At 43.9% G+C, this 13,441-nt stretch overlaps 1 protein-coding gene across 11 annotated transcripts in view; it reads right to left on the bottom strand.

Annotated features, from left to right (window-relative positions):
• The window catches only part of Crag (DENN domain-containing protein Crag), a 112,720-nt gene that overhangs the window by 63,751 nt on the left and 35,528 nt on the right, over positions 1–13,441 (bottom strand). For all 11 annotated transcript variants that reach the window (XM_070531774.1, XM_065452580.1, XM_065452472.1 and 8 more), the window contains exons 19-21: positions 12,155–12,195; positions 6,695–6,839; positions 3,385–3,513 (exon numbers count right to left, since the gene is read on the bottom strand). In XM_070531774.1, coding sequence (XP_070387875.1) covers positions 3,385–3,513; positions 6,695–6,839; positions 12,155–12,195 — 315 coding nt within the window. The remainder of the gene's footprint in view (positions 1–3,384; positions 3,514–6,694; positions 6,840–12,154; positions 12,196–13,441) is intronic.

Raw genomic sequence — 13,441 nt, 5'->3', positions numbered from 1 at the left:
ATACATGGTGATTCAGTCTTCCATGTTGAAGTGGTTGGTGCTGCAGAACCTTCCTGGATCCTGCTGCTGAGCCAGCACAACCATCGGGGTTGGAGGCGTTGAGGTGGTCCGCACCTGTTTCGTCTGTCATGTTGTCCAGTCTGAGGGGACGACCACTGTAGAGCACCGTTGTTGTTTCTCGTGAGCACCCAGCACCTCTCACCAATTAAAGTTTCAGAGGTCACATATAAAGGTGTACTTATAATATTTACAAGAGACAACTTTGCATAAACAAGATGGCTGACGAGATCGATTCCACCTCTACACGTCAAATCGTCTTCTTCTGGCTGGGGCAACTCTTGGTTGCGCCGTAACAATATTGCTGCGGACCACTATTGGTTGACAAAGAGGCCAGTGACCTTAAGACGATGACAATTTGAAACTAGTGCAGGCTCTTGCTTTTCGGCCAAGTGCAACGTATCCATTTGAATGTATTCTTGTATATAGCTTCTGGTCTGCATCTTCCATTGTAACATGTTTGGTGGAGGTGGATGTCTTCCCACAGAACAATATTGGTAACCCAACTAATGTTTCTCCACCAAGCAATGTTGTAATACATTTATTAACATTTTACCCACTCCCCTCTTTAATGCCCTAGGGCCTGGTGGGTAAATAAATAAATAATAAATAAATAAAGGTAAAGACTGGTTCTAAACTCCTTATAGCCTACCCATAGCCTAAGTCCAAACAGCCACAAACAGTTGAACCTTAGAAGAGTGGCGAGTTAGGCAAGTTGGTTATTGTGTGGGACCCTTACACAGCAATCAACTGCCCCAAGCTTGAAAAGATTCAACGCCTTGCCTCAAGATTTATATTTAATAAATACCGCCACATCTATTCCCCCACCCAGCTGTGCGGATTGAGAATAATTTGAGAATAATTTCTTTCATTTACACCCCTAAAAAACAGCTGAAGGACGGAGCTACCTTCTTTTTTTTTTCTTTTTAAAAAAAAATTCTGGAGTGTTACGTCCGGCAATATGACTATGAGGTTCTCACAGTCATATGAGGTTCTCAATATGACTATCAGTTCTCACAACCTGGGGATCTTTAGTGTGCACCTAAGCAGAAGTACACAAGTGTTTTTCCATTTCATTCCTATCGAATTCCATGACCTGGTTTGAACCTGTGAGCTCGAGTTTAGCAGCGCAACACAACATCCCCTACATAGCCACTAATTGGACTACCTCGCCGCCTTTTTTTTTTGTGTTAGGCATGGGCTGGACAAAAATTTCCACATGGCTTACGGGCCAAAGATTAACATATATATTGGCTACCTAAAACTGTTTTTGGCGCCCGAGGTCCAACGGCAATAAAAGAACTGGTACCAGTTACTCCAAATTCTGTCACACAAGGAAGACGGAAACATGAATGAAATGTTGCACAGCAGTTTTCCCCCCCCCCCCCCTATAACAATACTTGCCATAAATCTGAGTACAGGGTGCCGGAGGGGGCAGATATGTTTTCTTTGTTTGAGGCGGCAAGCAGAGAGTTTACTAATGTTTTTCCGTCTGTGTTTCGCAAGGCCTACCGATGAAAAACTATACGCACAAAAATACACGTGATATACATGCTGCTTGAAGAACAAGAAAAATATTTGTTCTCTAAAGGGAACCATAGAATAACATAGTAGAAGGAAAGCCGACACTGCGGCCGCAACGCACGTGCAATCACCGAGTGGCATTAAAAAAATATATTAAATGAAGAGAAAGAAGGGCATCCATTCCTAAGGCATAAATAGATGTCATACATGTCATATGCAATTATAAACACTGTTTGAGTGGTCTAAACGCATATACCAGCATGAGAAGTACCGTATTTACTTGCAAATTTATCACACTTTATTGTAAAAAAAAAAAAACAGATGCAAATTCAGGGGTGCGATCGTAAGGCGGTTTAAGTTTTCCACAAAAAGAAAAAGAACATTTTTTATCCCACATTTGCTGCGGGATCACAACAGGTCAACAAATAGGCGGCTGCCGCTGTAACAGTGTGGGACACCAAAACAAAATGGTGGCCGGCGGAGCAAGCCGAACGCATCGAATGCGATTTTTTTTTTCTTCTCGTGAGTACATTATGCGCATTAAAACAGTTTCTTTCGTGTCAGTAATGAACAATATCGTTACTGTGTGCAAATTTGCGGCAATAACGTAGCCATGACCACTTTGAGGGGACAGAAACAGAGATGGACGCGCTTAGGTGCCGGTGACAGAAACCCATGGCAACTACGGAAACTACGGCGTTTGTCTTCCCTACTATCTTAATACAGCACGGTTCCACCATGGGTGAGCAAATATCTTAGCTGTGTTACAAGCGTCGGCGTATGAATAGGGTACACTTCTAACGTATCAGTGTAAACGTGGCTGCTATCGTTGCCGCTTGTGATTTGTTGCGTGCTCACGAGTGCAGACGAGAAGAATCGAAAAGCGCCTTTTTGTTGTTGACCACAACTGTTATAAAGCCTACAAATAATAAAGCCACGGCAAGTTTGATCGTAGCTTTTTTTTCATGGAAGTGCGGAAAGTGATGAAAGGAATGAAATGGGGCACCTGCTTAAGAATGTTCGGTGCATGCAGACCGCTTGGTACGTCGGAAGAGTCGTACTTGGAAGAGTCGTTCATGTAGCATTCGACAGATGGTAAGCGCGATCATCATTAGCTAGACTTTGCAAATGACATATCGCTGTGGCAAGTTTGGGGAGCGATCATTACACGAGAAAGTAAAAAAAAAAAGAATTTTGACGACAAAATTCAGGGGTGCAATCATTACGTGAGTGCGATCATTATGCAAGTAAATACGCTATAAGGTGGATATTCACTGTAAAAACTTAACATCACAAACTTGTTTAATTCACGTTAGCAGTGGATATATTGTGTATTTTCTTCAATGGCCTATAAAATTACTGAGAGAATAAATGTAATCGTTAGGTTTGTGGCATTAAAGCTGTATCTGTGGCCACTTGACCAAAAATTAGTGGAACATAGAAGCCTAAGATCGTAAGCACCTATTATCACTACCATTTTCCAAGTGGCATAAGTAGAATGAATACATTAACAGCTGGGCAAGCTTGTACAAACTCAATGCTACGAACTCTGCGACAGACGTTTCACACAAGAAAACCATAAAGTGCCCGCATTTCTTCTATTGTTTGTTTCATTCCTTTCACTGCGCCTGATCTGTCAGACAGTTTTTAGCAATGCATTGTTATAGCACAGTACCTTCACTATTACTGCCTGTAACAAATATTACCCACCAAAAGAAAAAAACATGCACACAAACAAGAAAACAAGAAGCAAAAGTGATGACAAGACAGATAAATGAGTACGCAGTAAACACAGCCTATTACCTTGTTATAGTAGCCATAGGTTATCGCATTGGCTTGAACGCCATGCTTCTTCATGTCAAACAGGATCTTGACAGCAAGAGCAGGCTGACCATATTGGCCACAAAGCAGCATAAGGATGCGATAAGAGACCTGAAATGTACAAAGAAAGATAAAATTACTGTTTTTGGTAGCACTCATGCAAACAAGAAAAACCAAGGACATTAAACCTCTTATTTTTAGTGTTTTCAATGTTGACACTTCACTTTGTGAAACACTAGCTAAGTGCCAAGATTTAATTTGATTCCTAGTACAGCCAACTCATGTTCATTTAAACTCCTTGGGGCCATAGACTCTTTACATTATCAGTAATCTTAACTACCTGCACACAAGTAAAATTTATTAAAAAAAAAACAATTATGAGTTCCCACAAAAATGAATACACATGCAATGCAATATTGGTTGATTTATTGATTTCTATTTACACACACACACGTACAGAGGAGTGGTAAATGGAGGTGGATGAGGGAAGAAAGCCGCACAGACATGGCTTGGGGTAACCTCACCCCCTTAGGTACAATATGGCTACGTGGTGTAACACACCAAGCACCATATATTCTATATTTATATAGTGGCCATAAAGCATTGCAGTTATACAATATATAAAAAATTTCAAATATTCCCACAAGTAATACAAAGCAAAACACACTGCGGCATTAAAGGGATTAAATGATATGCACTTGGTAACATAGACAAAAAAGAACATAACATACATTATTAAACATTCACAAACGCACTCTAAAGAGGTGAAAGCAATAGAGTTTTAAATTCCGGCAGCAGTATATCCTGTAAATTGTAGCCTGCTCTATCATATGAATTCAGTAATCTCGGAAGGTTATTACACAGCATTTGAAAACCGTAGTTAGTTCCAGAGAGCTGAACCTTCAATACTTCAGGTGTACGAGTTGAATAACGGTATGAATTGACGGATAGTTTTGCAAGTTCTACAAGGAAGGTATTGTTATGTTTGGTACTAAAGTAATAATCGCATAATAGTCTGCAGTTATAGATGTTATGGGCTGTAGCAATGTTGTATTTCTCAAACAGGTTTTCAGTATGGGCGGCATACGGTACATTAGCGATAACATGTATTATTTTCTTCTGCATATGAAATAATTTGCTCAAGTTACACTGAGACGTGGTGCCCCATACAAGATGCCCATAATGTACGTGAAACACAAGTAAAGCATTGTAAATTAATCATTTTACAGAGATGGGTAAAGTATATCTGTAGCGATTTAAAACACCTGTTGTGTGGCTAAGTTTTTGGAGTACTAAGCTTACATGGTCGTCCCATTGCATAGTACTTGTGAAATGTACCCCTAACAACTTTGCAGAAAGAGCAAATTCTACATTTGTGGATCTATACGCTAATGTTACATCTGAAGGAAGACCCATGCCTTTGGTATGAAAAATTACAGCCTTTGTTTTTGCCGTATTTACTGTTAAACAGTTCTCTGTGGACCAATAGGATAGACTGCACAAGAAGTAATTTGCCATAGTAATTAAATTGGTGCAAGAACCAGATGAGATGAAAACACTTGTGTCATCTGCACAATTATAAATTTCGCCTTTTCGTAGACGGAAGTAATATCGTTAGCGTATAAGCTGAAGAGCAACGGACCCACAATGCTACTCTGTGGGATGCCACAAAATATTTCTTTGGTTACCAATGTATTATGGCTTACAGAAACAAACTGGCATCTTTTATTAAGATAAGATTTTAATAATTGAAGTGGAATGCCTATAATTTCATATTTCTCTAGTTTGTAGAACAAAATGTTGTGATTAATATGGTCAAACACATGTATAAAGTCGACAAATATGCCTGTTGTTAACAGCTTATGTTCGAAATTCTGCAATATAAATTCTTTTTGAACGAGAAGAGCTCATTCGGTGAACCTGTTTTAACAAAAGCCATATTGAGCATTTGAATTTATGGTGTATTTTTCGCAGAATGAAGAAAACTTACTTAGAATAATTTTTTCAAGACCTCTTGAAAAAACAGAGAGGATCGATATGGGGAGATAATTTGTTATATCTAATTTATCACCCTTTTTATATACTACTACTACCTTAGCAACCTGCATATTTTCTGGAAGTACGCCTGTAAAAATGCACAAATTATAAATATGTGTCAAAATAGGGGCTATATCATATATAAAAAATTTTATAGGTTGAATCCGTAGACAATCTGCATCGCAGCTGCGAGATGTTTTGAGTCTTAGGTATACAGAATATACATCCGAAGACATGAGTGGCTGAAAAATTTTGTGTTTGCGTTTGGAGTAACGTGCACATAATGCAGCATGGGATGATTGAGGTCAACGTCGCTGTGTACAAAATAATCATTGAAGGCGTTTGCCAAATCCTCCTTTACCAACAATCTACCATTTAAACTAATTTGTTCAATTGGATCACTCCTCTTATTTCTATTCATGAGAGCGTTTAGTCTATTCCATAGTTTCTTTGAGTAATTCCTACAAGACAAAAACATCTGCAGAAAATTAGCATCACATGCTTTCCGCAATCTTTTGGTTAATTTGTTACGAAACATTTTAAATGTTTTTAAATCCAGAGGCTCTCGAGTTTAGATAAATTTGGCATATAGCTTCTCATGCTTCTTCATTTTTTTACAAAGAGCATTCGTAACCACAGCTTTCTGAGGCATTTGTTTCTCCTGTTGATTTTGTAAACGAAATGTATTTTATACACGGCAACAAACCTGCTAAGAAATATATCTTAAGCCAATTCAGCATCATGTTCCTGTAAAACATCATCCTAGTTAATTTGCTTCGACTCTGTTTGAAAAGATGTTAGGGTATCCTCGATTACTTTCCGGAAGGTTCCGTTCTGTTAAGGTCACACATGATACTTAAGTGTGCATCGCTACAATAATGATGTTCATCAAAATGGGCATCAAGCAAATGCAAAATGCACATCATCTTAAAATTTGAAGAGATATTATCTCCTAAGTGCTCACCTGAGCAAAAATGTCTAAGTTATTAACTTTAATAAAAAGTAAGATAATTTCTGTTGTTCTTCAAGCAATCTGCCTGCTGTCTTCTCACCAGTTTCATTTTTTCACAGCACCAGATAAGATCCTTTATACTTTCACCATGTCACAGGCCGAATAGCGATAGAAAGGGGAGGAAAAACTCAAAAGCATTACTGCGCTTGAAACCAGTCTGCTACTATACAACACACACAACAAAGGGCAGCTATATCAGGAAGACAGGAAGCTGCACTATAGACAATATATATAGAAGCTAACCTCGTCAGGAGCTGGCAGCTTCAATTGCTGCATGCGCTGCAGCACTTCATCAGCCACACGTAGGGCCTTGGCTTTGGATGCAAAGGTCTTGGTGTAGGCTGGTAGATGCATGAACCAAACACTATAGCTTGTGCCAGCAAGACACCTGGAGAAATTCAAATGGAACGAGGAAATGTACCAGACACAACAAATAAAACACAAAATGCTGAAAACTGGTTTAGCCAGTAAAACCAAAGTTAGCAATACAGTTAGAACAAGCAAAGTACAGTAAAACCTCGTTAAACCATACCCGCTTAATCACTAGTTACGTCTTAAAAGTAGTAAAGTCAAATCCCCGACTCAGCAGCCATTGAACATAATGTGTTTTGTATCCGTATAAACCGTACCAGTTTATTGTGTACGTATCGGTTAACACATAGTGTTTCCACTTTTCGTCGTGCAAACACGACAGTGCGTCGTCTCCACTGGGTCGCCCGGCAGAAAAACAAGCCTCAGAGATGCAAACCATGGAACAGAACAACGGCCCTTAAGCGCACTGTGCATGTTTGTAGCTTTGATGTTGTAGTCTCAGCCTTTCACCAGTGTTCTTAGGCATGTCAAACGCTAAATCATGTGCAACAACAGCAACCTTGCCACGTAGAACCAGAAGCACTTACAAAGTGATGGGAACAGCCCCTGAGATCAGACAGTGCAGGCACATGTTGGCCATACCATCATGTGTTTACGCCGCCATGCTGACAGGCGCACCCGGCACAACTGTCATGAAAATTTCCCGCATACTTGCCAGAGTGAGTTGCTCGCACCTACTAAGCCACTACTGGCTGCCGATGTTCTCCAAAGAAGCCCACATCATGCATCCAAAGTAAGTGCTTTGTGGCATAGAAAAGTTCAATATATCCCTTGCCAAAACATCAAGACGTATGGGGCGTGGGCCAAAAAGCAACGTAAATTTGTAAAAAAAATTTACGCAGAAGATTACTACGACTATGCAAGTTCCCTTTGTAGACAGCAGGCTTAGCCACATGTGGGCGGCCAGGCACGTTTTTACTCGAAGGTGGAAGAGGCAAAGACATGACAAGAAGCTTCGCAGACGTATACACGCGCTCAACAAGTAGGTGACCGAGTATGCGGAACAACTATGCAGGGAAATTATATGAAGATGTGTAACGACCTGCAAGGCACACTGTCTACGAAGAAGACTTGGAAGCTGTTGCAGCACCTCATAGATCCGTTAAAAAGCAAGAACACATGCGCTCGAGGCCTCACAAGAACGATCAACAGTTACGACGAGGACGAGGAGAAGCTCATTCGTGAACTCACAAGTAAATACCTCAAGACTGAGAAGAGCATAACCAGACTCACGAGTATGAAGGGGATAGCAACATCGAGATGGACAAAGCCTTCACCGAACTGGACCTGGTTGTGGCCATCGAATAAAGTAATCAAGGCAGCACACCGGGAATTGACGGCGTTACAAACAAAATCCTACAAAATATAAGCGACAAAAGCTGAGCTGAATTGCTAAACCTCGCCAATGCGCCCTGGAAGAAGGGTTCATTACCAAAAAAATGGAAAGAAGCAGAGGTGCATTTCATTCCCAAGCCGGAGAAACCACCCCACATTGACAATCTGCGCCGCATCTCCCTCACGTCATGTGAGGAAGGTGGTCGAGCATATGGTTTTCAAGAGACTACAGAGACATTTGGACATCACTGATCAAATGCCACCGACCATGTACGGATTCCAGAGGCACCTGCGCACACAAGACGTTTTTGTGCAGCTACACGACCTAGTTATCAAGCAAGCGAAGACTTCTACGCCAAGAGCTATCCTGGCGCTCGATCTCAAGGAGGCCTTCGATAACGTCACACACGAAAGTATTCTCTGTAACCTGCTCCAAACGGGGTGCGGAAAGCGAACATTCAAGTATGTGCAGGCTTTATTAGGCAATAGAATGGCAACGATCAAAATTGGAGAAGAGAAGTCGAAACCGATAGCCCTGGGAGACAGAGGCACCCCGCAATGATTGGTTCTTTCGCCGCTTCTCTTCAACCTTGCACTCCTCCCTCTACCGGCTTTGCTTCAAAACATAGAGGGCATAGATCACTCTCTCTATGCAGACGATATCACTGTGTGGATGTCTAGGGCAGGGTCTGAGAGTTGGATGGAGGAGACCCTTCAGAGGGTGGCAAAGACCGTGCACGAGTTCGCTAAATCGTGCAGCCTCAGTTGCTCGCCACAGAAGTCAGAGTTACTCGTCATCAAGCCAAGAAGAAAGGAGACCAAGAGAACGTCTGCATCACCATCAACGGGACAACCAAAACACCAACCACGCAAGCACGTATCCTTGGTGTCATCTTCCAGAACAATGGCAAGGCAGGGGCGTCGATCGGCAAAATCAAGGTTTTATCGGAACAAATTTCGAACATGATCAGAAGTCACAAACAGACAAAGAGCAGTTAAGGAGGACGATGCAATGACGCTCGTCCAGGCCTTGGTGACGTCGCACATCGTTTACACGGCGCCGTACCTCAAGTTACTCAAGAAAGACAGGGACCAGTTGAACATCATTATACGCAAGGCAACCAAGATGGCGCTGGGCATGCTGAAGCATTCTTCAACCGACAAGCTTCTCAGCATGGCCAAGCACAACATTGTTCAATAGTTAATAGAAGCTCATCTCTAATCAAAGAGTTCGACTCAGTAAAATTTCGGTGGGCCATCGCATTCTTGCCAAGTTGTGCTGGCAAGAGGCAGAGCAGAAGAAAACGGGGCGGTTACACAGGTTGTGGGCGCATAAAATCGACAGTAAGCCGCTGCCTCGAAACATGAGGTCGGGTCATAACGACGGCCGCAGAGCAGCTTGTATAGCGGCCTTGACGGAGACTTTAGATCAAATAGTAGAAGAGGAAGAGGGGGTCACTCCCTTCATAGATGCTTCGTTACCCAAGTTTTCATCGAAAGCCACGCTGGCAGTTACAACGCGGGATGTGCTCGTAACCTGCGCCTCCATCAAGACGTCTTTTCCGGAGCTGGAAAAAGAGGCCGCGATAGCGCTAGCACTTATGCAGCCCAAGGTGGAAAGAATTGTCGCTGACTCGCAAAAGACGTATAACAGCTACAGAAAGGGGTGGGTGTCTCTTGTGGCACTAAATATTCTCAAGAACAAGCGCGACGTACCTGAAAGGAAAGTTGAGTTGATATGGACACCGGCTCACTCTGGGCTGGAGGGCAACGAACTTGCCCACCAGTTCGCCCGAGGAATGGAACACCGGGTAGAGGATGGTGAGCCACAGTCCATAATTAGTTATAACGACATTATGGACCATTACAAGATGGAGAGGCGCCGTTACCTCAATCCTCACAAATCGCTTAGCAGAGAACAGCAAGTGATCTACAGGCAGATACAGGCAGGATCCTACCCGCACCCTTACCTTCAGAACAGGATGTACCCGGAAAGCTACAAGAAGGAATGTAATTTCTGCAAGACTCAGTTAGGCACACTCCAACACGTCACTGGAGTATGTGATTTCATCAAGGCGATCCCTTCACCTCTTATCTGCCCCACTATCCTACCCCATCCTCCCTCATCCACCCTTACCGAACGATGGGAGACTTTGCTAACCAGCCCCGCCCTGGAAGACCAGCTCGTCCTGATCTCCAGGGGCCAGGTGGCTAGGGAAGCATATGGGTCCCATGAAGAGGGAACCACTTCCATCGACGGCGTCTAAGAAGATGTCGAACTCGGCTCAATAAAGTTGTTTCTCTCTCTCTCTCTCTTGTCGGGCTCACGTGGGTTCGTTATAAAGACTCTTAGAGCACATTAAAAAATTTCAGCAAGAGTTCAGTCTATCCGTAAATTCTATATACAGTAAAAGCTCGTTAATTTGAACTGCAAGGGGAAGCCGCTTCAGTTCGAATTAACGAAAGTTCGAACTAACGAAAGTGAAGGAGAGCAACAGTACACTGCGATTTGGAAGCAGTAGGGCATGTCAGAAATTTGGCGTGTCAGAAAGTGATGGCGTGTGCCGCGGGCACACGCCATCTTCAAGTCGAAGCTCTGGGTCCGACTGTGCCACACCACCGATGTCCACCGAAACGAACGTTAGCCGAGGCTTAACACCATCACAATGAATCGCGACGGCCGATACCTCCTAAGCTGAAAAGAGGTGCACAACCGATGAAGACTGCCGAGACAAAGACGCTGAACATGTGAAGGTGGCGAAGGCCCTGATTCGTTGGTTCTTGATTGCAAGCGCAGCTGCGACGTACTTGATTCGCTGTGTTTTGGCGCTTGCCGTGCCATCTCCGCACAACATTAGCAGCTGTACAAGATTTGCAAAGCCTCCGAGATTCGCAACGGGCAAGAAGTCTCGGAGGTTACGTAGAACGAAGAGGCGGCAGCCGCCGCTGCCTTCTGGCTGACCCCGCGCTGGTTAGATTTTTTGCCGATTTTGCCTTCTCTCGCCGTTCTCTCCGTTTCGGAGAAAATACAGCCTTGTGTGTAGGCAGTAGGTGCGTTTCTCTGGCCGTGTGCCAGGCGAGCGTAGTTCGAATTATCCATGAGGGAACCTTCTCGCGTTCGAATTAACGGACTTTTTTATACATAGACTTCTGTGGAGCTTGGCCGGACCAAATCGTACAGTTCGAATTATATATAAATTCGAATTACTGAAGTTCGAATTAACGAGCTTTCACTGTATCTATGTTTGCTACTATGAGCTTTGAATGGGTAAAAGCGAGCCTCCTTTGTGACCTTACATCACCTCCGCTCTGTCAGGACGTACACTGCTGCACCAATGAATATCAAAAGCCAAAAACGCTATGCCCTGCTCTTAATGTGTAATGCATTCATATGCTTGAACCTGTGGGGTCTGATGTAGGGATTCTCCCACCGTACTCTTGGGACAAAGGAACGACAACACAGTAGTGCAAACAATCAAAAGGGCATTTATTGCACCTTTCATACATCAATGCCTGCTAGCCGAGTTGCTATCCACAAAACATGCCGATGGGCGCGCGACAAATCTAGAAGTCCGACTCACCGCGACCGGAAGCGAGCGAATATGTTCGCCCCATGCTGGATCCCAACGCCTGGTCGTTCGCGTGTATAGTCACGCGAATCGTGGCACGTTCGAAGGCGGCCACGCGAGACGGTCTCGCCGAAGCATCGGTCGGCGCGCGGCATGGCACGTCCGTCCCGCTCGCTTCCCGAACCCAAAGAGAGCAAGCGCCTTCCTTTCGGCGCCCAAGTAACCTCGCGGCGTTAGCAGTGCAACACTCGCGCCATCTCTCGCACTGCGCTTCAACCACATCAACCGCACGGGCGTCACGCAGGTCACGCGGCGAAGCGCGAGTACAGGAGACGCGCTATGCGGGGAAAACATCAGGGGAGGCGCGAGGGTCGCGCATCCCCACAAACCAGGAAAATGAAGAGATGACACGATAGTGTGAACTTACTTGGCCCAACTGACAGGACATTCAGCTTGTATCCGGGCAGCCTGGAAATATAGTTAAGAGCAATTTTTTGCTTAACGCCACTCCACTCCAAAATACAGCTAAAGTACCAACATATGAGCCTCAACACAGAAGCCTGTCATATGACCAAATGTGGTAACCACCTATTGCCCACAACCAGAAATCTGCTACACATGATGAGCTTTATTTTTCTTGAGGTAAAACGCAAAATAGCACGACGACAACAGAAGAGAACGAAGACACGACATTGTTGTCGTCGTGCTATTTTGTGCTTTACTTCAAGTTATGCAGTACCAACTAGCCCACCAGTCTGTTCTCCTTTATTTCTTTCCTTATTTTGTAAGTCAATATTAACAGTATATTTATTTACAAGTAAAAAAGAGCTCTTTCCTTTCCACACTGCTACAAATTGAATTCCATGTGTTTATCATTGACCTATCCTCAACACGCCATTCCATATTTTAAAGATCATAGTCTCCAAGTACTGAGTCCCAAGGCATCCAAATTGTCACATTTACAAGGAACAGCGCTTTCCTAAGTGATAAAAATGACAAAAACTGAGGGTAGAATTGGCACAGCTACTGTGAAAGTAAGGTGCTAGCTCCCATTATGTAACATATTCCTTCTACAACGAGTAAATTGTAGTTAGCCATCTGTAACAAAAAAAATGGCTGTGGCTTAGCTATGGTTAAGCCCAGGATGCGAAGCATACTAGCCTTTATTTTAGTTGTTGAACCACTGTTTAGCCTGGTGAACTGCCGTTGCTTGGCTATATTTGGTTCGGCTAGACGAAGAAACAACTCATGCGTTACTCTGCTTCGCCTTCAAGAGTGGAACGCGACAGCGTTCCCGTCGACCCGCCAAGGGGTGTAAGACAATGGGCTACGGCGCAGTGACTACGCGCCCCGCATTGGACGCGGTGAGCGTCGAGCAACGTAGCGTTCGGCGCGGCAACGAAATGTGCGCCTGAGCAAGCGACGCACGCCTGAGCCTTAGAAACAGCTCGTTTCTAAGGCAACACCGCATTCACTAGAGGCGCTTTTGTACCGCTTTGAAGCATCGTACTCGTGGCTCAGTGGTAGCGTCTCCGTCTCACACTCCGGAGACCCTGGTTCGATTCCCACCCAGCCCATCTTGCAAGAGTTGAGCCAAAGCCACCTAGAAACAAGCGCAGCTGCTTATATACCGCCGCGAGCGACGGCGCGAGTTGGAGCCCCGTTTCTCCTCTGTCGTGACGTCATGGTGTCACGTGGTATGGCATGGGGTCAA

This window comes from Dermacentor albipictus, chromosome 1 (assembly GCF_038994185.2).
Source record: "Dermacentor albipictus isolate Rhodes 1998 colony chromosome 1, USDA_Dalb.pri_finalv2, whole genome shotgun sequence".
In the NCBI taxonomy this organism is placed as follows: Eukaryota; Metazoa; Arthropoda; class Arachnida; order Ixodida; family Ixodidae; genus Dermacentor; species Dermacentor albipictus.
The sequence above is the reverse complement of the archived record's forward strand: the minus strand, read 5'-3'. Positions and strand labels throughout refer to the sequence as shown.